This window comes from Setaria italica, chromosome IV (genome assembly GCF_000263155.2).
Source record: "Setaria italica strain Yugu1 chromosome IV, Setaria_italica_v2.0, whole genome shotgun sequence".
Taxonomy (NCBI): Eukaryota; Viridiplantae; Streptophyta; class Magnoliopsida; order Poales; family Poaceae; genus Setaria; species Setaria italica.
Genome location: NC_028453.1, coordinates 31,308,457 through 31,332,385, shown reverse-complemented (window position 1 = coordinate 31,332,385; position 23,929 = coordinate 31,308,457). Strand labels below are relative to the sequence as shown.

The 23,929-nt window shown below is 39.8% G+C and overlaps 1 protein-coding gene across 3 annotated transcripts; it reads left to right on the top strand.

Annotated features, from left to right (window-relative positions):
• The first annotated feature begins 982 nt into the window (after positions 1-982).
• Positions 983-16,757, top strand: LOC101774597 (exportin-7-A). 3 transcript variants are annotated; one of them, XM_012845575.2, is made up of 30 exons: positions 983-1,348; positions 2,135-2,164; positions 2,446-2,755; positions 3,309-3,469; positions 4,775-4,840; positions 5,666-5,783; positions 5,875-5,984; positions 6,094-6,189; positions 6,900-7,023; positions 7,615-7,682; positions 8,639-8,725; positions 8,821-8,973; positions 9,073-9,168; positions 9,989-10,048; positions 10,121-10,242; positions 10,322-10,409; positions 11,579-11,683; positions 11,981-12,085; positions 12,157-12,209; positions 12,297-12,360; positions 12,442-12,576; positions 12,651-12,763; positions 12,846-12,939; positions 13,185-13,404; positions 14,167-14,297; positions 14,937-15,083; positions 15,284-15,412; positions 15,531-15,629; positions 15,725-15,763; positions 16,149-16,757. In XM_012845575.2, exons 3-30 carry the CDS (start codon positions 2,506-2,508, stop codon positions 16,284-16,286), a joined length of 3,171 nt encoding a protein of 1,056 aa, XP_012701029.1. In that variant the 5' UTR covers positions 983-1,348; positions 2,135-2,164; positions 2,446-2,505; the 3' UTR covers positions 16,287-16,757. The 3 variants fall into 3 exon arrangements, with proteins under 3 accessions (XP_012701029.1, XP_004965713.1, XP_004965712.1); XM_004965656.3 differs by having other exon boundaries at positions 2,135-2,755; positions 12,445-12,576; XM_004965655.3 differs by having other exon boundaries at positions 2,135-2,755.
• The last annotated feature ends 7,172 nt before the right edge of the window (positions 16,758-23,929 follow it).

Below are 23,929 nucleotides of genomic sequence, written 5' to 3'. Positions count from 1 at the left end.
ACAACCTTGTGTGTTTCAAATTGCCGCTCCCATCCTAGATAGAAATGTGGGAGTGTATCTTCTTCTCCATTCATGCATCGTTCTTTAACTTCTATACCAAATCTTATTTTCAATCTCCCAATCTAAAACTTGCGGGTGTTCCTCGTAAACAAGCTCTCAGCCACGTGATGACTCGCGCCCACCTCCACTTGCTTGTCTCCAACAACTCCCACCATTAAATCCACAACCGTAACCGTAGCGTGACACTAACTTGCCTCACCCTTACCCTTCCAAACGGAATTCCTCAGCCTCCAACGGTGGACGGCGTTACCGTTACCTTGCCACTCCTCCCCTATGTCCATCACTGTTGCTAAGTTGGCTTGTTGCCCACGACCTTCCCTTTATAGTCTATACCTGTTGTCTTTTCAAGGAAAACTCTATCACAGAACCCGTTACTCCCTGGAGTTGGAGGAGACAAAGCTCCCTATGATTCATGGCATTTGTCAATCGTCTAGAAATCTTGAGTAATGGAGGGTGACAAATTACTCGAGTGAACGTTAGGTTGGACATACTCGGCAACCTTTAGGTATTTCCAAATTACCATTCCCACGGAATCCTTTTGCAATTTCAGCTGACCTAATGAACCATTTCAAAGTGCAGCCGTGCAAGACTACAAATGCTTGCAAAAAAAAAAAGAAAAAAGAAAAAGAAAAAAAGTACATTGCTGCGCCTTTGAGCACAACAGATGCAAGTTTAATGAATTGCTGGCACCTAGAAATAGACGGATGCAGGCTCGATTTGCATATCTGTACGAGCGAAATTCACAATCAAGTCCTTGATTTTATTTCAGCTTCAAGAAAGAGGACGAGAAGAACGTGCCGGGATAGTTTTGCCTAGCGCCCGAAAAAAATGATTGGATTATCGTGCCTGCCTGCCGTGCCGGGTGCCGATGATCTAGGGGTACAACTGGAAATCCGCAAAAATAATCGTGGGCGGAGAGAATGGCTTGAGGGTTTGTTTCGCTTCCGTTTCTTCTTCTACTACCGCTCCTCTCCTCTCTCCTTCGTCTCTCCACCCATTTCCACTGCCGCCTGCAGCCGCCTCATCATCGGCGGCCGCAATCCGTGCACGCCGCCCGCCGCTCGCCTCCATCGCCTCCATCGCTCGGCCCGTGCGCCGCCCTCCACGCTCCCCTGCCCAGCTGCAGCTCGAGTCCGGCTGGTGCGACAGCACCGTCCCTTCCCACGACTTCTCTGTTCTCTCTCTCTCGGCCTCGGTCTTCCTTCCTAGCGGCGACGACAGGGCGAGTTGCACTGCCCGTTGTTCGTCGAGCGACGGGCGCTTCGCCGGCGACGAACATCCGACAGGGGTATGCCTGCCTATTCCCCTCACTTCCCATCCTGCTGCGCGAGATCAAACACCCAAACCCCCAACGTATGGTATTTGTATTCGGATCTGACCATGATTTTACCTACTAAATTCGATCCCGCCCCTGGGTGGCGGGGACGGGGATCGGGAAGCAATCCCCGGCGGGGAATTCCCCATTCTCATCGCTGATTCGTAGTAGCGTGATTTTAATGTAGAGGACTCTTATCACCACCTCATATTTGATAGGTTATTCAGTGACCAGGGGATTGAACCATGAGGTTGTATCTGTGTGATACTTCTGTTGATATTTAATATGTCCTTTATGGAACGCATAGAATTGTTTGACAAATGCAGCACACATTTCTGTTGACATGGTTGTTCTGCGATGCTTATTATGTTATGCTATATTTTTGTACCTGCAGTTGAGCCTTATCAAATAGGCTGTCTTTGAAATTGCAGCACATAACTCGCCTTAAATGACCTTTGTTCCTGTGTCATGCATACCTGTTAGCTTGCTTCAAATGGTCCTACGTTGTGCAGTATGTGTGCAGATTTTGTATTTATATGCATGGGCTATCAAAATAGAATGGCGCAGCAAATGCAGAATGCAGAGTGTAGCTCCTTTTAGCTGATTATTATGGCGTTATGTAGATGACTCTAAACGTGTGCATGTGTCATGAAAGGGAATCACTTAGCAAACGAAGCTGAAAATAACTACTATATTGTTGTTTTTTCTATTATTTTGCTGGTTTGGCTGTCGCTAAGTTTGGCATTTCCATTCTTGCAGATCACTGTACCCCAGGCTGAATTGTGGCTGGTATTGGCGATATAAGCGTTCATTAGCCGTTTTTATCTTGGGTCCTGGGTCTTTGGTTAAGCGTCATTGAAAAGACTGGTCATGAGAAAATTCTTTTGTTCAAACATTTCTATCCTGTAATATGAATGTACTATGACAATCCTTCTTCCTATGCTAGAATAACATTTTTTAGCTTCTAAGCTCTTACAGTGCTTCGCAAGTTTTCTATTGTACCGAATACCTAATGCATTAGTTCGGGGCTTGTGACAAACATTCATGCAAATTCTTGGATATTAATTCAGAATCTGGTGGCATATTAATCTTGGATACTTGGTCAACTGCAAACTTGGAGCTTCGTGTTCATGTCATCAATGGAGAGCCTAGCGCAGTTAGAGGTGCTGTGTGAAAAGCTTTATAATTCTAGAGACTCGGCTGAGAGAGCACATGCAGAAAGCACCCTCAAGTGCTTCTCAGAGAACAGCGAGTACATTTCCCAGTGTCAATACATATTGGACAATGCCTCAACTCCATACGCTCTGATGTTGGCGAGTTCAAGCTTGTTGAAGCAAGTTTCGGACCGCAGTCTTTCTTTGCAGCTCCGCCTCGATATACGTAATGTTTCTTTCTGTAAACATGTTGCATGGCATCATCTATAGTCAAGTTTTTGTTGCTTCTGTTCTGTTGCATCCACGTGGCATTTAAGCATTTATTTATATCCCTTTATGTTAATAAAATTTACCTGTGTTGCTTCTGTTCGGTTACATCTGCATGGCATTTGGCATTTATGTCCCTTTACGTTGAACAAAATTGAGCTACGTGACATACGTGGCATGCAACCATAGGGAGTAGTCTTAACTTGCTCATGGTGATATTCAATATAACTTGCCTTATGCATAGCTTTTGTCGTTTCCTTGTTCCTCAATTTGTCTCCTTATGCTTTTGACATAGCTAAAGAATTCAAATCGTACATTTTCATGTTCTCCTTGATATTTTTTTATGCATTCATGGCATTGCTGGAAATATAATTTTTTATCTCCATTTTATCATTTTTATGTTTTTTCAGCATAGCTGGAATTTGCTATATGCGACTGTTTCTTTCTTGCATGCTTTTGTTTTCCTTCCTGTAGCTTATTTAAGCCTAACCTTTTTTGTAATCTGTGTGAAGGGAGTTATGTCATAAACTATCTTGCCGCAAGGGGGCCTAAATTGCAGAACTTTGTCATTGTGTCCCTAATTCAGCTGGTTTGTCGAATTACAAAATTTGGATGGTTTGATGATGATAGATTCAGAGAGACTGTGAAGGAAGCGACGGATTTCTTAGGTCTTGTAAGTATGTCTTGCATTCTGAATGTTGGGATAAGAATTCTATGATTGACTGTCACGTACTTAGTAGTTTTGTCATCATGTAAAACCTAGCCAGTTTGATGACTGAAACCTGTTTTTCGGGATTAATGAAGTTCAGAAGATAACTATCTGCGCACAATAAACCTGCACACACCATTCCTGTTTCTATATACATGAATGCAATGACTTGTTTGAACACAAAGTAATGTAACTTATAGGGAAAATACAGACTATCTATATCTACCCATGGACCCATGCTGTTCTTACATGCATAAAGACCAGAGATGAATCTATTCATGTTTCATAGGATGAACATCATTCGAACAAAAAATAAAGACGGCTTGAGCTATATGATTAGGAATACTGATAATTTTTGAGTAATTTAATAGAGATAGAAAGTTGTCTGTTTTATATTCCTGGTTCTTCATTTCTGTTTTATCATCTTAATTGTCTTAGTTCCATATGAGCAGCAGGTTGCAAAAACCATCCAAATCTGCCAGTAAAATTTGAAAGGTGCTATTTTCAGTTGACACTGGGATAGAAAATTTTCCTATGTAATTTATACAATAAAAGTTGGAATTATTTGATCCACTCGTTGATGTACTGTTACAATAACTATTCTAAGTAGGCTTCTAGTGTTCTGTCCTGACCGTCATCTCACAGAGCAAAAACATTTCCTTTCAGTTCTGCCCAGGTTATTTTCAGCTTTCTACAATAGTCGCACTGCCTGCTCATTATACTATACCGTCTGCATCTTTTTTGTCATCTAGTTTATGTATACCACTATTGTTCTTCTATGAATGATGTTTTGGCTCACATGCACATTTTAAGATGACTTGCTAGATTGTGTACATACAGCTATCAAATCTCTCAACTGTTCACAAAATCCGTTAGTTTGTGAAAGAACGTGAGAATCTGTTTGCTACAATAATTTGTTTCCTGAAAAGGTACATGAAATGGTAACCAAGATTCTGTCATTGAAAGGTTTATATGCAGCAATTACTCCCTCCTGTCACACGTGCTTGTCATTTTGGAAGTGCCTGCAGTCAAACTTCCAAAACTTTGATTGTCGATAGCCTTTTAATTTATATTGGAAACATGCAAATCATGTGTAGATATTTCATGGGTAATATTCCAGTTTTGTTGGGTTTCGTAAATATATTTTAAGGCAATGTGTGCAAAGCTACAAGTCTTTGTGACTAGAGGTGGTATAATTTTGGTTCCTAGTTCTTTTGCCTGTGACCTGATGCATTTTGCTAATATTTTTTTGTGGCTACATTATTTCAGGCATCTCAGGATCATTATTTCATAGGATTGAAGATTCTAAACAATCTTGTAATGGAAATGAACCAGGTGAGGCACGTAAATATTTTTGAAGTCAGTATAGAGTATACACTCCATAGGTGTTAGCTTCCCTTTTGAATTTGATGTGGCAGTTTCATTAAAACATAGATGGATTAATGTTTAACTAAGCTTGCTAAATAATGTTGATTGTTTGCTTCTATCTGGATGCAATTTTTTGCGGTATGAAACTGCCCTGCACAGTGTTGTTGACTTCAACATAGACAGCCTTGTGAAATGAATTCATGCGACATAGTTTCCTTGAAACATAATGAACATCATGTATAATTCCACCGATCTTATGTTAGTATTAGGAAGCAGGCTATTAAATATGTATATCTATGATTGGCATATTAATCTGTATGCAAATGAACACACAAGGTTCTTTTCTGGTTCTTTGTGTACTTCCATCATATATATTGCATCAGCTGTGAATGAACCTTGTCTGTCTGTTGTCATTGAACTTCTAGTGACAGTACCGACATTCTTGCTCCCTACTTAACATGAAAAGTAACATATGCTACTTGGTTATTATTGACGAAAAAGATTCTAGCTATCTCCTACGGCTTGCTGTTTCCTTTTATTTTATAAAGCAACACTTCACTGGCATAAAGAGCCTTTTCTTTTATAAAGCAACACCTCTCTGGCATAGAGAGCTTTCTTAGTATAGTATGAAATGTAATACCATATACATTTTACTGACTTTTGCCTTTTGGTTCATATAATTAACTTCATCTCCGCTCGAGGTTTCTATTTGGACTTCATTTATTTTTCAGTACTGTTTGAATTGCCATGCGCACTGTAGTTTAATGTTTATATGTTGGTTTATGCATATAGCAAAACCCTGCGATGCCTATGACACTTCATAGGAAAATTGCAAGCTCATTCAAGGACCAGTTTCTTCTACAAATCTTCCAAATTTCGCTAACCTCACTAAACCAACTGAAGAGTGAAGGTATGCGTAGGATGTTCATTGGGCATATTTTTCTTTCCATTCCAGTAGGCTATTGCAATTCCTAAAGTTGTTTCTCCCCCTTGTACTGCAGCTCCGGATGACTTTAGACATGTTCCTCTTGACCTTGCATTGAAGTGCTTGTCATTTGACTTTGTTGGTTCTCCAGTGGACGAAAGCTCTGAAGAATTTGGAACGGTGCAGGTATATCAGTCCCATGATTCATAGCTTCTTATATTCAGCAATTAATCTCTTATTATACTGCAATTTAGCTCTTCAATTTTTAGTTATTGAATGTTTTATTTTGGTACAGCTTCCTGCATCTTGGAGACCTCTCCTACAAGATCCTTCCACTGTCCAGATCTTTTTTGATTACTACAAAGTTAATGACACACGTGTTTCAAAAGAGGTATCCATTGATGTGGCGGTTTGAGTATTTTGTTCCTTGTGTTTCAAAAATACTTTTCTTGTTATGTCCACGTTAGAATGCACAAGATTTCAGCTGATCTATGGCTTGATAAACCTGCACATGCTGGATCAGGAACTACATTTTCTCTAGTATGTTAGCTAGGCTATTTCTGTATAATCTTCTTTTTAGTAGTTGGTTCAGTGTATTCCTAGTATGCTATTAGAAACTAATCACTATTTTCCTTTTTAATTGGTGGCCTGGTCATTAACACAACCTGCAAATGTATTATTGTGTAGTGGGTACTACTCTAGGCAAGCTCAACAGCTGGTATGGAAGTTTTATAATTGACTTCCATGCAGGATGCAGCAGCAACAATTGTTTTAATATTTGGTCAACTCTCTTAGAAGTATTTTCTTATGACCCTTGGTTATGAATTTAACATCTACTAGTCTTTTTTTTTTTTGCGAATAAACATCTACTAGAGTCTGGTTCAGAAGTTTGCTCCTTTTTTTTTCTTTTTCTGGGTCCTCTTCCACTAAATCTCACCTCAGCCACACCACCACAACATTGCACACTGGATTTTTTTTAAAACTTTTAATAAATCTGGCGAGGTTCAGTGTAGTTCCGAAAGTTATACTAACATTCACCTTTGATATATTTCTCTTTCCTTTTCTTCTGTACTTATATGTGCATGCTCTTTGATTGAACAGGCTTTGGAATGTCTGGTGCGACTTGCTTCTGTCAGGCGCAGTATTTTTGTTGAGGACCCTGCAAGGTCTCAGTTTCTTTCTCATCTGATGTCAGGCACAAAGGAAATTCTTCAAACTGGCCAAGGTTTACCACGCTTAAAAATTTTCGTGGTGAAGTTAGTGTTGGATACTGTTGTTGACTTGTTGTCCTTGTCCCCCTAATGATTTTCACAGATATAATAGACCAATACTTTTTTGTTTAAGGACTAGAAAGAAAAATAGTCCTGACTGAAGTCCTTGTAACCACATAATAATCTTGTTTTCTGTCAATCCGACAAGAATTGATTAGCTTAAATTGATCATCGCAAATTGCAACCGCATTGTGTATTGTAAGCGAAAACAAATGTGCTAGCAGAGGAGCAATGCTTTTCTTTTGATTTAATATGCTTGCAGTTACTACTCTTCCAAGCAGGGTCGTTGCCAGGTTATCTTACCCTAGTGCGCAGGCACCAGGCTTCAACAAAATGTTGTTAGTAAATTGACCAAAAATTACTTCATATCACATGGAAAATTTGTATGCTGCTTGATGTGCAATGAGTGGTCGCACCACTTTGATTTTGATGCTAGCTTCCCCCCCCCCCCCCCCGTTTTCCAAGTAGATAAGTTTGCCTGTTGCTGCACTGATGTGGGTAAAATAGGCGAATTTATGCAATTTATTTTGACTTCCAATTTGCAGGTCTTGCTGATCATGACAATTACCATGAGTTCTGCCGTCTTTTGGGACGTTTCAAAGTGAATTACCAGGTTCCAATCCTGTTACTTGTATGAAGAATGAACCTACTTAATTTATTAGTTGTTTGGCAACCAAGGATATTTTCTTTATTTTTTTCATTTTAGCATGTATTAGGAAATAAGAAAACTTGTTAGTTTTCATCTCTCCTTTGTTGTTGCTTGGTATCTATTGCAATTTATTACATGTCAAAGGAATAGTGGTACAAATTTATTTAGTTTCTCCTTTTTTTTTTAGTTTTGCCAATGAAGGGAGCCAGTTATTTAGTTATGCAAATACATACTTTATTTACAACTTATTGGTGTGTCTGCTTTTGTTTGTTGTGTGCTGTTTATTTAATAACCATCTAAAAGTATCACTGGAGTAGATGGAACAGACAGACTATGTTCACATCCTTCTCTTGTTTATCACAAGCAGCGAACTTATTGCTCTTATGGCCACCTCATGTGCAAGAAAATGCGTTAAGTGTTATAACATCTTTTGCATTCTTTACTAGGGATGGACACTTGATGAGCTTTTTGCTTACGGCTCTTGTTGAGTTATATTTTATAGGAAAAAGTCTAAACGATACTTAAATAAATCCTTGAATTATGCACAACTGTCTAAATAACTCTGTAGAGTGGTTTGAAGTGCAAAAGAATGAATTTAAGTCACTACATTTTATAACCTATCATGTTCAAAATTTTTCAGGACCTACACCTCTTTTTTATTAGAAATTTGTTCTGTTAAAACTATATGCCTTATTTAATCATTGAAGCAGCATCAATCAAACTGTTCTATATTTGTTCTTTTTCATTGTACATGTACATTGTAACATCTTCAGAATTATGTACAACATTGCTGCCAGATGATTAGGTTTATTGGTCAATGGTTAACAACAAATATCATTCATGGTTGTAATGGTTTTATTGATCTAGTTGCTGTATTTTCATACTAGAACCCTTTCCATTTAACTTATTGTACTGTGCAGCTGGCAGAGCTGCTGAGTGTTGAGTTTTATGGTGAATGGATTGGTCTAATAGCTGAATTTACAACTAGATCCTTGCTGTCATGGCAGGTTTGTATTTTCTTTATTCTTATTGTTTAATTGCTGGTCGTTGATTTTATGACACTGCAAGTTTTATGACAATTGTGATATTGGTTGTTCTGTAGTGGGCCAGCAACAGTGTCTACTATCTTCTAAGTCTATGGTCAAGGCTGGTGACATCCGTGCCTTACTTGAAAGGTGAAACACCGAGTCTGCTTGATGAAACCGTTCCCAAAATCACAGAGGGTTTCATCACTTCTAGAATCAGTTCTGTTCAGGTATTAATTTATGCTATACTAGAGATGCTACTGCTACTATTTCACTCCAACAAAGGGATTGTTGCCTTTCTTATGGTTTGTTGTTTCTACCTATCTCAGGCCATCCTTGCTGATAACTCTTTGGAAAATCCTTTGGATAGTGTGGAAATTCTCCAGGACCAGCTGGAGTTTCTTCCTTACCTTTGCAGATTCCAGGTTGCTGCTACTTCATGAATTTTGGTTTCTTGTTTTAGGAACGATTTTTATTTTAGGAAATATTCATCTGATTCTCATCTTTGAAATTATCTTCAGCAGGAAATATGATACCTTAAATCCTTTATTAACTAATTTGAGATCTTTCTGTAAAATATATTTGTCTTTGTTCAAGCTTATCAGAAGAACTGGTGGATAATAATTTTTCTGAACCTGGATAGTAAATTTCCCTTCATTTTGTATGAGTTACTTTTATCTGGACGGTTTTTAGTTACTTAAATCAGCAAAAAAAATGCAAGTAATCTGCATAGCAATTGAAAATGAGATCCCTTATGTCCCGGTCATGATTTACTTGGGAGGGAAGAGGAGGTGGTTGGTGGTGGTGCTGTTGACAGTGGCTTGAGGGCATGGAGAAGGCAAAGAGCAGAAAACAGAAGGGGGGCATGATCACTTACTTCTTCTTGATTCTTGACCAGCCACGATACATCTCTATAAAGAGGGAGTTGACTTGACCCTTAAGTAAACTATAGATGGGATCTTGTAAATATGATCAAATCTTTCCAAACTTACAAAGGATGAACTTTCTAAATAGACGATGACTTGGCTTCGGGGCAAGTCGGCGGCAGCTTGGGCAGTCTCCTAGTGGCGGGCTTGGGGGCTGGTGGAGACTGCCCTAGGGCATGTTGCCACCCTCCTGGGATGCTGGCTGGCTGTGGGCTTTGGGCCCATAACACATTTTTCTTTTTTGAATTCAGATCTTGATATTTTCCTATGATGTTTCAATTACACAACCTGATTGATCTTCTCTTTCAATGAGTTGCAGTACCAAAGCGCTAGTCTGTACATCATAAACATCATGGAACCTCTTCTACAAGCTTATACGGTACATTAATGCTGTTCCACAAGTTTCTTCTTCTTTTGGAATGATTTATTTAAAGTGAAATACCTGTTACAGGAAAGGTCAAGATTACCAGCTCCTGGAGATGCTGATGAGCTCTCTGTCATCGAAGGACAAATTGCATGGATGGTCCACATAATTGCAGCAATTCTCAAAGTTAGACAGACCGTTGGTGTTAGGTGAGAAATATATTTTCTGTTTTGTTTACTTTGTTTTGTTATTCGTTCCATCGATGAGATTTTCCATTCTCTTCTGCAGCCAAGAATCACAGGAGTCAATTGATGCAGAATTGTCTGCCCGTGTGCTACAGTTGATAAGTGTGACTGATACAGGGGCTCACGCACAGGTTAGATGAAACTGATTTGTTCACTTAATATGAATGAGTAGCTATGGGATTCACATGATTGATGATTTACCTGAGTATTATTCGTTAACGTAGAATGAGTGCGTGCCTAGTGTTGGACAAGGAGTCGAGGACAATTCTTTTTTCTTGCAACATTTGTTTTTGAAGAACTTTCACTGGTTAACAGCTTTAGTATTTTGCCAATAACATGATATAAACTCATCTATCAATTAACTAGGAAAAATAGAATTGTACTAATGCAAAATGATTGTGATTTTTAAATAGTTCAGCACTTACTGTCACCATTTTTCTGTGGGGACCTTCCCATCAGAATTGTACAGCTTACCCCCGGTATTTGTTTGTTCCGAAATCAGGCAACCTAGTTTATAGGCAATGCTATTTCTTTTACTTGCTGGATCCATTTATAGCTATTACTTAGATTTATCTTTGTTCATCCACATTGCATTGGCAAGTTTTGGTGGCCTTGCCAAGGCTCCTTATTGCATCCCCTGTCTCAAAAGCACTTACTTTTCTACTTTTGGATTCAGCAATTTGCTTAATGCACCTTTTGGAGCAATAACTGCAAGATACTACCATGAATTATTAAACATTCCTGTACTATCAACGTTCTGCAATATGGCACTACATGAATAGCAACTGCAAATTCCTCCTAAAACAAACCTTTTTGTCCACTCTGTTATGAGAAGAGCATTAGTGCGTAATGTTTAGCTATGGCGCTGATCAACACTTGTTCACTGTGGTTGTGGAAAGTGATGAGCTTACACATGATTTCTGTTTTGTTATTCCTCTTCTCTGGTTGATGTTATGTTCTCAGATGTGGCCTTTACTTTGCATAACATATGTTAACTTTTTGCTATCAATTCAGTGATTCACTAACATTGCTGGCAATTATTTACTAGCGGCTGGCATTTTAATGCTCTTTAGTAGTTTTCTGGAGTGCCCAACTCTATTATAGTTCGTATCTTTCTGGACAGTTTTAACAAATTGCCAATTTGCCATTAACATTATTCCTATCTTACCATTATAGTAGATGCTTAACCAAAAATACTACAAACCTTTGGCCACTAGCCAAGAAATCGTTAGAAAATTTGGTTGTCTTGTGGGTCTCAGGCTCATTGTTTGAACATTAACTGATTTAATTGTCTTTGCAGAGATATCAAGAATTAAGTAAGCAAAGGCTTGATCGAGCTATTTTAATCTTTGTGCAAAATTTCAGAAGGTCATATGTAGGAGACCAAGCCATGCATTCTTCAAAGGTTAGAAGAAACAAAACACTTATATTCTTTTTCTTTCTTGACGGGCTTGTTTTGGTTATGCCCAGACCAACCTTGCCAAAATTTGACACAATTGCCAATTATTACTAAAATTTTACAAGCCTTTGCCTCTTTGTCCATTCCTTGTACATCTTCTTGCCCAGATTTGGCCAAGTGTGGCTGATATACCTGCATGTTAAATGCTATAAACCAATGCTTCATCTTCTTGCCAAGATTTGGCCAAGTGTGGCCGATGTACCTGCTTGTTAAATGCTATATACCAATGCTTCTTTGCTGCAGCTATTGTATACAAGATTGTCTGAGCTGCTAGGGCTGAACGACCATTTAGTTTTACTCAATGTCATCGTTGGGAAAATTGCTACGAATCTGAAGTGCTATGCTCAGGTGACTATTCACCTACTGGTTCGGCTTTAACTTAGACCATTTAGCTTTACTGATGTTTGTTGTGGTTACAGTGTGAGGACGTTATTGATCATACTCTGTCTCTATTCCTGGAGCTTGCATCTGGGTAAAGTTGTGGCTATATGTTTTCGATTTCCTTTTTTTTTCATTTAGGTGTGATGACAGTTCTTCATTTTTTTTATTGCCAAGTCAGCTATATGACTGGAAAGCTGGTGCTTAAGCTGGAGAGTGTAAAGTTCATCATCGCAAGTCATTCTGTAAAGTCTTCCCAGTATCTTTTATTCTACTATCCCTGCACTTAGTCTCAGAAATAATTTGTTATTTTATTATCCTTCCAGCAGGAGAACTTCCCATTTCTGGCAGAGTACAGATGTTCCCGTAGTAGAACTACATTCTATTATATCCTTGGCTCCTTAGTCTTCATGGAAGACAGCCCTATAAAATTCAGGACTTTCATGGAACCACTTCAGCAGGTGCATATATTTTTTTTTTGAGAGAAACATGGATAATTTTATACTCTTATGTGGTTTACTCCTTTTCATCGTAGGTTGCATTTAACCTGGAGGCAACTCCTGATGCTGCTTTCTGGAATGATGTTGCTAAGCGTGCATTTATTGGTTGGATGAGAGATTTACGAGGCATTGCGATGGCCACCAACAGGTGTATTATATGATGTACAGTATAATGGTATTACAGCTTCTATAGTGTTGAATCTAACTATACCTTTGCTGATATGATCCAGCCGCAAGACCTATGGCCTCCTATTTGACTGGTTGTATCCATCACGCATGCCACTTCTATTGAGAGCAATTGCACTGTGGACGGATGAACCAGAGGTTATCATCCGTTACCAATTTGTTTTCTCTAGAATAATTTTATGTCCATGTGCACCTATTGCATGTCTTTGCTTATAGCTACTTGATTTTATTATGCATAACCCTTTGTTTTTAGAAGTATCTTTATATCCTTTCACACCTGTTGCATGTTTTTGCACAAATATTCTACCTAAGACTAACTTCATTATTCATAATCTATTGTTTCTAAATTTGTCTTCAGTGACCCTAAATATCACTTCATGCAGGTCACCACCCCCTTGCTCAAGTTCATGTGTGAATTTGTTTTGAACAAAGCTCAAAGAGTGACATTTGATTCAGCGTCACCAAATGGGATCCTTTTGTTCCGAGAGGTTAGCAAGATAATTGTGGCTTATGGGTCGCGAATTCTAGTGCTTCCTAACGGTACAGATATTTACGGAAGTAAATACAAAGGCATATGGATCTCACTTACCATTCTTTCAAGGGGTGAGTCTATCTTTCGATCTGCTAATTTAATATCCTGCAATTGAATTGAGTACTGGTTCCCTCGGGATAGCTGGTGGCATTCATTGTGTGCAGTACTTTATTTTGGAAGGCTCTATATTACTTATTACATGAATGTGAAACATGAGGATTTGCTGAGGCTTTCGTAACTGGCTTTCTTGTAATCAACTCTAGTATGTCAACATTTCACATGCATGCAATCACAGAGCCAGACCCACTTGCATGTTACATCTTATGTTCAACTGCAAAAAAGAGAGGGATGTTATTACTGAATTATCGTTATGGACTGCAAACTTGTTGGCTGTTCCATTAGGGTTCATACTTAAAAAAGCCGTTGAACGAGCTGCTTCCTCTGGTTTCTGATGAAACCTGTCATCAGCATTATCTATTCTCAAATGTTTTTTAGTTTCTTATGCAATGAGTTTCTTGAGCCATAACAGATTCCAAGAATTTAAGCTAACTGTGCACCGTTTTACGGCTACTTCAGTAAATGGGAACCACCACCACCACCAGTTCTTGGATGGTTTAAGGAATTTTGTCAGACTGGGATCTAGCTTAGCCCTGATCTTGTAAATATTAGCTATCATTTGATTCTTAGATTTGTTTGCATCTTTATGATTCAACCATGTCGTGTTTTTTTCATAATAATTGTACCATCTTTTATTTCTTGTGGGCTTAAGATTTTGTAATCTTCTTGCTGATTATGTACTGTTATTTTGAACACCATTTTCCTGGAACTTGCAGCTTTATGTGGTAACTATGTCAATTATGGTGTATTTGAGCTCTATGGTGATAGAGCACTTGCAGATGCCCTCGATATATCTCTAAAGATGACCCTCTCAGTTCCATTGTCCGATATAATGGCATTCAGAAAGGTATCCGTATCAAGTTCTGTTTATTATTTGTCTTAGACCACTGCTTTATTGATATCAAAATACTAGTGCAAAGTTCTCAATGCAGCAAAGTTCTTACTTCTCACATGGAATGTGGAAAGGAACATGGAGGCTAATCAATTTATCAGAGATAACTGCTCACTAATCAGAAATGTTCAATTGGTTTTGCCCTTACTGTTGAGTTAGGTGTTTGATGGTTTTGCTTGTGGACCCCCATGTTTTAGAACAGTTACGGTAGTATGTAGTCATACTATAGTTGCAGCCTGGGTTCAAAACTCTTGTTCTTGAAACATAAGCAAACATCAAAATAGTAATGAGTACCCTATGTGTATTTCCTTGCATTTCTCAGTGTGCTAATTATGATAGATTAACAGCTCAAGTTCTTTCAAGAATTTATTTATTTAGGTTAAATCCTAGGAAATTACCATATGGTACCTCTGCAAGATATAAGTTGTATGCTTCTGGTCTCGGTGTCACATAGTAACATGCAATATGGTCATATGGACGATGTGATTGGGACATCCGGTTCTTGTGTCAACGCACACTTCTTTGTTCACCTAAATACTCGAATTTCTTCGGTTTCATCTGCAGCCATATTAAGAATGAGCTATTGTTTTTCAGCTGTCAAAAGCGTACTTTGGATATATGGAAGTTCTGTTCAACAACCATATCAAGTTTGTTCTCAATTTGGACACGAACACATTCGTACATATTGTCAGCTCTCTTGAATCTGGCCTAAAAGGTCTAGATACAGGGATATCAACACAGGTTCGCTTCTGGGATCTTTTTGTCATTTTCCTGTTGCAACAAGGTGATAAGTGATGGACATAGGATGCACATAGTGTTTGTTTACCTGAATCACTTAGCTTATTACTTGTCGTGTAAAGTAGATAGTATGCACATAGGGTAAAACAATCAGCTAATGTATTATTTAAGCTGATTTATGTCATCTTATTTCCTTTTGGCAGTGTGCTTCTGCCATTGACAGCCTGGCAGCCTTTTATTTTAACAACATTACAGCTGGTGACACACCTCCATCACCAGCTGCATTAAATCTTGCGCGGCATATTGGAGAGTGCCCCAATTTGTTTCCTCAGGTTTGTGTTTCAATTCCCATCCACTATATTCTGAAAGCTTTCACGGTGATAATGTTTTATTTGTGCTAAATATTGAATTTATTTGGGACTAAAAGGCGTCGTTATTTGTGTTGTATAGATACTGAGGACACTTTTTGAGATCATTCTCTTTGAGGATGCTGGTAACCAGTGGAGTCTCAGTAGGCCAATATTGAGCTTGATAATGACCAGTGAACAGGTGCCTTTATTTTTTAATAGTTATTATTTTTCTCAATTTGTGCTTTGAAGCTCTTTTCCTATTATTTTGATTTCTTTTTTTTCCCTTTTGTGCAGATGTTCAGTGACCTGAGAGCGCACTTATTAGCATCACAGGTTAGCCTTCTTCTTGAAGTTCCATGTTCCATATTACTTTGTTTTCTTCTCTTGTTGAGGCCTTCTACCTTTTCATCACTGTTTTTTTTAATGTAAGGTGAAGATGTACTATTCTGAATAAATGGTCTATTTGCATCCATTTGATAAGAATTTTTGTGACTTGGCTTAATAGTCACATTGCATAATCAGCAACTCATGGATAATGGTTTCTTTAGTCACATTGAACGGACTGTTTTTCTCTCCATTAGTATTTAGCACTCTCATTGTATGTTTTTGAATTGATTGACCTGAATAATGCTAGCTAATTATAATGGAGGCTGAGATTTGTTGGAACCTTTCATTTATGTTGAATGCTCAAAAGATCTAACACATCTTTTGTTTGCAGACTGTGGACCAGCAACAACGCCTTTCACAATGCTTTGATAAGCTGATGACTGATGTCAACAGGAACTTGGAACCTAAGAACCGAGACAGATTCACTCAAAATCTGACAGCATTTAGGCATGATTTTCGGATGAAGTAACAGTTCCTCAGAATCAGCTATCAGTAAAAGGAGGTGTTCCTGCATGATGTAAATACTCCGGTTATCTTCATTTTAGGAGTCACCATTCTGTGGATTAAAAAAAGAAGTCTCGTTGCTTAGGTTTGCCTTGGATTAGTCTGAAGCCTGAAGATGAAGTTTCTTGACTTGATGGATGTGGTGGTTAAAGCAGTTGTAAATTTCTTAGCTTGTCATTTGTATCAGAATGGTGGGGATTGTTTCTCTTTCCTTATATCGCTTCTCTTTTGCTTGTACAGCAAAATTAATGCTGGAAATGGGACCGCTGTTTGCCCAAGTTGTTAGGTGGTAAACAGCCATCCCCCAAATCTAATTCATTTGTTAAGAAGCCAACGAGGTAAAGGATGTAAATGGTTCTGTTGGCTTTGCTGAAGATGAAAATTGATAGAAACAGTAAAAAAAGTGGTCCATTAATCCATTTACATCCCCTGTGCAGCTCGAAGTGTCATCAGTAATTCCCCCCATGTATCATTGTCTGGTTTTATAAGAGCTAGCAGGTGTGTTCGAAACACAGCATTGAGCCATTGCTTTCTTGCTAATTGGAGATCTTGTTTGCATGCTGTAGCCTCAACCGGGAGATGCAATAGAGCGGCTGAATTTCACAAGCCCAGGCTACCCCATCTGGTTTGAGCAAAAAATGGAAATTCCAATGACACAAAGCTACTAAAGCAAGGAGATTAAAGAGAAGCTCTCACAAGCTCCTTTCTGCGGTTCTACCTGATTTCAGCAGTTTTTTTGAGCTAGAATGTGACTAGATAACTTTAAATAAAATAAAGGATTTGCTATTTTTTAAAATTCCTCAACCTTAATTGCTTTGTTATCAAATTTAGGTAGAAAATTTTTTTTCTTCTAAATTTTGAATCAGTTTGTTATGTGATGTTGCATTCATGCTGATTGCATAATTTTGTTTGAAAATAAATTTAAATTACATATAAAATACGATTAGTTTTCGTTCAGTCCAAATGTAATATGTCAATCTCAACCAAATTCCTAAACCTTTATTTAGCCAAAATCCTTTCAACGTCAGGTCAAATCTCTCTTGAGTCTAATCCAAGCTGTCCACCATCAAATCTACAATAATTTTATTTCTTTCTCCCTCTTTTTCTGTCCATCATCTTTTTCACTTTAATTTGCGCCGGGGCAATTTCACAATTTCTTTGCCCATTTAATTTCCTACTCCCTCCATCCCAAATCAAACTGTAGGTAAATTTATAGATTTTGTTATGCATCTAGATTAGATTATGTCTAGATACATACTCCCTCCATCCCAAAAAGACTATTCGTTTAGCCTTCAAAATTTATCCCATAAAGGTTGTTTATATAACTTCTAGACCATCCAACAAAGGTCCTCATAATACCTTCGGGCCCAGTTAATGAATCGATTATCATCGATACCCGAGTCAGACTCGTTCAATAAGAAAGATTAATAGGTCCGACAGTTACTGCAAGTGTACATGCATAATTAATTCTACTTGTAATCCATTCAATTAAGAAGAGTTATTAGGGGTACTTTGGACTTTTTCGTTCTAAAACAAGGAGAAATTCATTCTCCATTGTATACACAAAAGTTTCAAAGCATGTGATTGATCTATCACTCTATCATCTAGAATATAGAACGAAAAGCCGGACCGGTTATCGAACCGGTGAGGCCGCCGGTTCACTCGTCCAGTGATCTCATAACCAGAATCTACGAAGCTCCTTAGTTTTTAAACACTCGAGAGAATTGATAACACTCCCGAGTGTCTAACACTGGGGGAACACCTCCATCATAGTGGCACAGAGCCGCTAACATGTTTCTTTCCCTAGTGCTCGTTAGTTGCCGTGCATTTGAGTCTACTCACGGGAAACAATTTATTCGCTGAGTGTTTCAGTGCGTGTGATACTCGGGACCTGATGCCGCCGAGTGCAGTTCACCGAATGTCCACCTTCGGGAACGTTGGTCCCGAGTGTTTTTTTGTAGTCTTGAGCGTTCTTGACACTAGGGAGTTTGACAACCAGTGGGTCAACCGGTCCAACCATGGTTCACTAAACCTCATATTTTGTTGTATATACTCTTTTTGGTTACTAGTGAAATGCGTGTGGGTCTTAACCTACAGAGCAGGGTTCGAATCCCTTCCATTCACCTTTCTCTTCTAGTTTTTTTTTTTTGAGTTTTTCGCTTTGAGCCTTTGTCTATTTTACATCATTACAAGTAAATCTGAATTTTGCTACTAATGATGAGAAGAAGTCAATTTGAATTTTACCTCGAGTTATCTAACTAAGAAGGAATATGATGTCATCACATATGTCATGATTTTGTTTGAAGGTACTTAGGCTGTCCTGTAAGCTGTGTCTTAGGTGTCTACTAGAAAACCCGATTTTTTTTACGGGCTAAGCTTTGCTATGTGATAATTCCACTGCCCCGGATCAATTGGAAAGAAATAGGATTATATTTTCCCTGAGAAGTGGATGGAACATATATATGATACTAAGTTATATTGGCAAATAATATAGCATATCCAAGCCAAATTCTTTTGGGACGCAATTCTTTATACTAATTAAGTTTATGTCTTCCCTCTTTTACAGGGCTTCAAACATTTTGATAACACAACAAACCTATCACCACTTTGTTATCCTGATTTCAGCACACCCAGGTTAATGCACTATTAGCAGACATTGTGTAGAGAACATAATCTTGTATTTTCCATTTTTTCGATATATATTAGGCTAACTATAAGTCTGGGGTATTATGTATGTATATATAATATTTTGATTCAGTATAACTTTTAGGACAGCTAACCATAACAAGGAAATTATTAGAAAGTAAAAGCTTAACTGATGCAAAATTGCAATCCTAGATCTCTATCTTGACTAAAAAATGAAGCTCTGCTGTTGTACCGTCTGCAAATTGTTGCCTATTACTCCCTCCGTTCCACATTGTAGGTCGTTTTAGCTTTTCTAGGTATATAATTTTTGCTATGCACTTAGATATAGTAGATATAGTGTATGTCTAGATGTATAATAATATTTGTGAATCTAGAAAAGTCAAAATGACCTACAATTTGGAACGGAGGGAGTAGGATGCAACAAACACCAAAATTTCGGTAGCATATGCATCTATATGCGGTATTTAAACATGAGATAGGAAAAGAATATGTGAAGACATGGACCAGTACCTCGATACAAACTGAATCATTATTTCAATGGCTGTAAACGGATAGTGCTTCTCCAGCATTCAACTCAACGCGTGGATGGAACGTACCTCTTGTGCGCATTCTACCAAACAGATTATGTGCGTCATACTATGACACTAATTAACACTATATGGTAGAAGAGCACCGTGTGCAGTTGATGCAGGGGGTGCTAAACTGCCAATCCCAGGGAAGAGGGAAGACACCGGCAAAAGGGCATCACGGGCTCAGGCTACCGCGTTTGCTTCATCGTGTGCTACTCCACAAGCAGTTACAGGCATGATCGGCCACTGCTTCGTTCGGTCTCCAGTGTGCTTTTCCGTAGTGGGCTAGCCAAGCGCCACCGCTGGGAGGACTGTATGCCTCCACCGCGGCGGCATGTCGCGCTTGGCCACGGCTCCTGCAGGCTGTAGCGGGATTGTAGCATTCGGCACCGCTTGTGACGACCCAAAGTTGCAAAACAAGTTAAACGTGTTAACATGAGCATTATTTGTGCATAATTGAGCATCATGGCCATGCATTTGTTTAAGTCAACTTAAATTTTTACTATGTAACTGTACCTCCTGTTATTTTATTTAAATACTAGGTGCAATGTGATGATTTTACAATATTTTTATTTAATTTTCCAGTGATGTTTTCCCATGTTAAAAATCCATTTAAGTTTGAGTTTTGGCTGTTTTCTTTTATCAATTGTGTGAAAATCTGAGCAGTTCTTGAGGTGATTCTTGTGGCAATGTGTTCCTTGCGATTCTATCGTTCAAATGAGTATTTTTGGGAGATTTTTAGGTACCTGTAGTTGGGTCGTTTGAGTAGGGAAAGTTGAACGGTTTAAACTCGGTCGGGCCACGTGTCAGCGTCTCCTTCCTCCTCTCCCGCGCCTGCAAGCCCGTTGTTGGCCAACGCCGGCGACACCTGCCGTGCTGCCATGGCCGGACTAGCCACCGTGGCTCCACCCCACGTGAAATGCTGCTCCTGCCCTCACCCCGCTCCTCCCTTTTAAGACCGAGCGCCGGCTCCCCAAACCCTGCACCACCCTCCACCAGCCATGGCCGGACTGGCCACCGTGGCTCGACCCCACGCGAAATGCCGCTCCTGTCCTCGCTTCGCTCCTCCCTTTTAAGCCCAAGCGCCGGCTCCCCAAACCCTACACCACCCTCCACTAGTGCCACCGCCACCTCCAAGCGCTGCTGCCACCTTGCCGCCGCCGATTTGCCGCCGACGGTAAGCGCCGGCCGATTCCTCGCGCCCAAAGCTTCCTCGCGAGCTTGCAAACCCATTCATCCACTCACCCTTCTTCCTCCTCCGCCGTGCAGGCCGCCCGCCGGTGGCCTTCGCCCGCCATTCCGCCGCTACCTCCTGGAGCTGCTGTGCCACCTCCTCCTCGCTACTGTGCCGCCGCTGGTGAGCCCCTTGGCCTTGGGGTGCGGCCCCGCCATTCTCCCCGCTGCCACCAGCTAGGGCCACGGCCGGCCTTATCGTGCCGTGCCGTGCCTCTGTGTCTGTGTGCGTGAGGGTGTCGTGTGGGAAGAAGAAAGAAGGAGAGGGGGGTATGGGGAAGTTTTAGGGATCTAAATGCGAGAGTCAATAGATCTGAGGGTTGAAATGCAAGATGACCGCAATTTTGTTTTGTTTCCTAGATTTAAATAGCCGCAAACTTGGGAAATGCATAGAAATGTGTAGAAAAATGCTAAAAATGTGAAACTTATTTTGTTGTGTTCTTGATGATATCTAGTTTATTTCAAAAATGATTATGTGCATGTTCCTATTCTGTACCTGGTGCTATGATTTATTTTGTCTAAGAATTATTAAATGCTCTATACATCATGTGGTGGTCCAAAAATTGTGAAACCAATTTTGTTAGCTTTCATTTATCATGTATGTTCCCGATATGCAACTTGTATTAGTGGAATCTATGGTTTTCATATTGTTTTAAATCTAATTGTTATTTGCTGTCTTAATATTGTTATTTGCATGATAATTAATGGAAAATTAATGATGAATGTACCTTGTCGCTCGAGTAGTATGGGTTATAATAAATTAATCTTGTAATTATTTAGCCATGCTTAGTCATAGAATGATCATTTGGTAAGGAAAATGGTTATAGGTTAATCAACACCGATTCTATTAAGGTTCTGTTGAATAAGTGAATATGATGATCAATTGGATACGAGATTTGAGCGGTGTGTAGGGTCACGAGAATGGAGTCTCGGTGACATAGGCCGCTCGAGTTGATTAAGGACCGTCCGTTATTGACGTTGGTTTAAGCACCCTTTTTCGTGCTACCACATGTTCCCGAATGGGATGAATAAGCCTAATACCTTACTTGACTTGCTCTATAAGGCATGGTCCTAGATGTGTGGTCCTTGAACTATGTAGAGGAGCCTATGAGTGTCCCCGGTGGACCTAGGTCGTCCTCCACACAAGCTAGGTGTGTTTTACTCATAGTTCGGGGCAGTTTGGAAAGGGTTGGCATGAGTACCCCTTGCACACCATTGATCAGGTGTGTGAGCTGCAAGGTCCTCAAGTCGTGTGGGTAAAGAGTACACCCTTGCAAGGTTAAATCAATTCGAATTGCCGCGCTCTCGCATATGAGCAAGCTCAAGTCCCATGAATGCATCGTAGAGTCATCGGATGTTTTTAATAGTTCTTCATTTTTTTATGCTCTATGTTACCATGTTGATGCAATTGTTTTGAACTAAAATTTGTGGTGGGTTTGGGCAAGATTAACAAAACTTGCTAGCTGTCCATAGAGTGTTATTCACATGCTTATGGTCAAAAATTAAGGATAGGATGAGATAGGCTTTTGCAAATCTACTTAACCTTAAAACCTTACTCCTTTTCACCCTTATGCATGCTTCTTGTTATATATTTGCGTAAGACTTGCGAATACCTTTTTGTACTCATGTTGCTATCACTCACTAAAGTTGCAGGTGAACCAGAGGCTGTGTTCGGTCACTTTTACCCTGCCGATCCGAGGATCGGTGATGAGTGACTAGAGCGGTCGTTTGTTGCTTCGATGATGTTCTTGGACAACTACACCATCATTTCTTTTACGTTTATCTATCGTATCCGCTGCATAGATGTGCTCTTTTCATGGGTTAGATGTTGGAAAAACTTAAACCTCAGTGTTTAATTTCATGTTGTTGTTGTCATAAGTCCAAGACTTGTATTTTGAAGTTCATTTAATTAAATTTCAGATTTGAACCATGTGTGTAACGAAGTTGAACTTGTGTAATGTTTAAAATTGCTTTTTTATGGTTCATGTGGTGATGTGCAATTTGTATGTTTGGTGTTGCTCGATTTTGGGCATGTTGTGAAACACCTACCGGGACTACCGGATTTCTCTTGTTATGTTGAATTGCACCGTATCTTGCATCTCTAGGTGTGGGTTGCCACTTGACACGTTGCAAGACATATGATCCTTATCCTATTTACTTGATTTGAGATTAAATTGGGCGGTTCTCACACGTATGGTCCATTTTATGCGGGGAAAGGAACGTGGCATGGTGGAGGTGGCGGCAGCTATGGCGATGAAGGGTAGAGATGAATTCGTCACTGGTCCTTTGGCGCGTGGGAAGAGGCCGGTCGCCGCGCACCTTCCAACGAGACGCCCTGCATTGGCCTCGTGCCTCCAGCTCAGACTGGTGGAAAAGGGTGTGCTGCACCGTGAGGGAGAGCCAGAGAGGAGGGCTGGCTCGATGGAGGCGGCGGCGAGGATTCATGAAGAGGCGTGACTCGAGACAGAAGTGGAAAACTGTAGCTTTAGGCCCGCGCCTTTTTTTTTTATAATCGCAGAGCTTCATTAAATCAAATAGGAATACAATCCCTGGCTGCTAAGACTCTTAGCCAGTCCGGGATAGAATCAAGCCAAAAGAAAGAGCGCTCGCTAGATGAGACCCTACATGCACAAACATGGGCCACCAAATTAGCTTCCCGTCACACCCACTCCACACGAAACTCCCTAAAATTATTCCCGAGCTCTGCAATATCAAAACACAGGCCGCCAATAGACGATCTCGATGCCTCCGGATCTTTGAGAAGATTCACCAAACCCGCGCCTTGGACGGCTCGATCGATTAATGCACGGGTGACGGACGGTTCCGATTAGCCGAGATGACGTGGCTCAACAGCTGCCCGCGAAATGACCGTGAACCTGGCCAGCTTTCGTATAGTAGAGAAGATGAGTGAGTCATATATGAGTTGTTAATAACTATGAGTGATATCAAGTATTACGTTGTTATTTAGTTGGTTTTTGTTGGTTTCACCTAGCTAGTTGGCTAGTAGCTAGCTGTCACTAGAGCTGGATTTTTTTAGCTGGCTCGTGATAACTGTTAAGATAGCCAGCTGGCTCGGCTCCACAAAGAAACGAGGAAAACAATGCGGCTCAGCTCGGTTTGGCGAGGGCTCGAGCTCGCTCGTTTTGGCTTGCAAGAGCTC

Excerpts from the sequence above, each read along its gene's own strand:
- LOC101774597 (XM_012845575.2), top strand. The coding sequence starts at position 2,506 with ATGTCATCAATGGAGAGCCTAGCGCAGTTAGAGGTGCTGTGTGAAAAG. Across the intron at positions 10,410-11,578 it reads ATACAGGGGCTCACGCACAG|AGATATCAAGAATTAAGTAA; the intron begins GTTAGATGAAAC and ends TTGTCTTTGCAG. Across the intron at positions 14,298-14,936 it reads ATATAATGGCATTCAGAAAG|CTGTCAAAAGCGTACTTTGG; the intron begins GTATCCGTATCA and ends ATTGTTTTTCAG.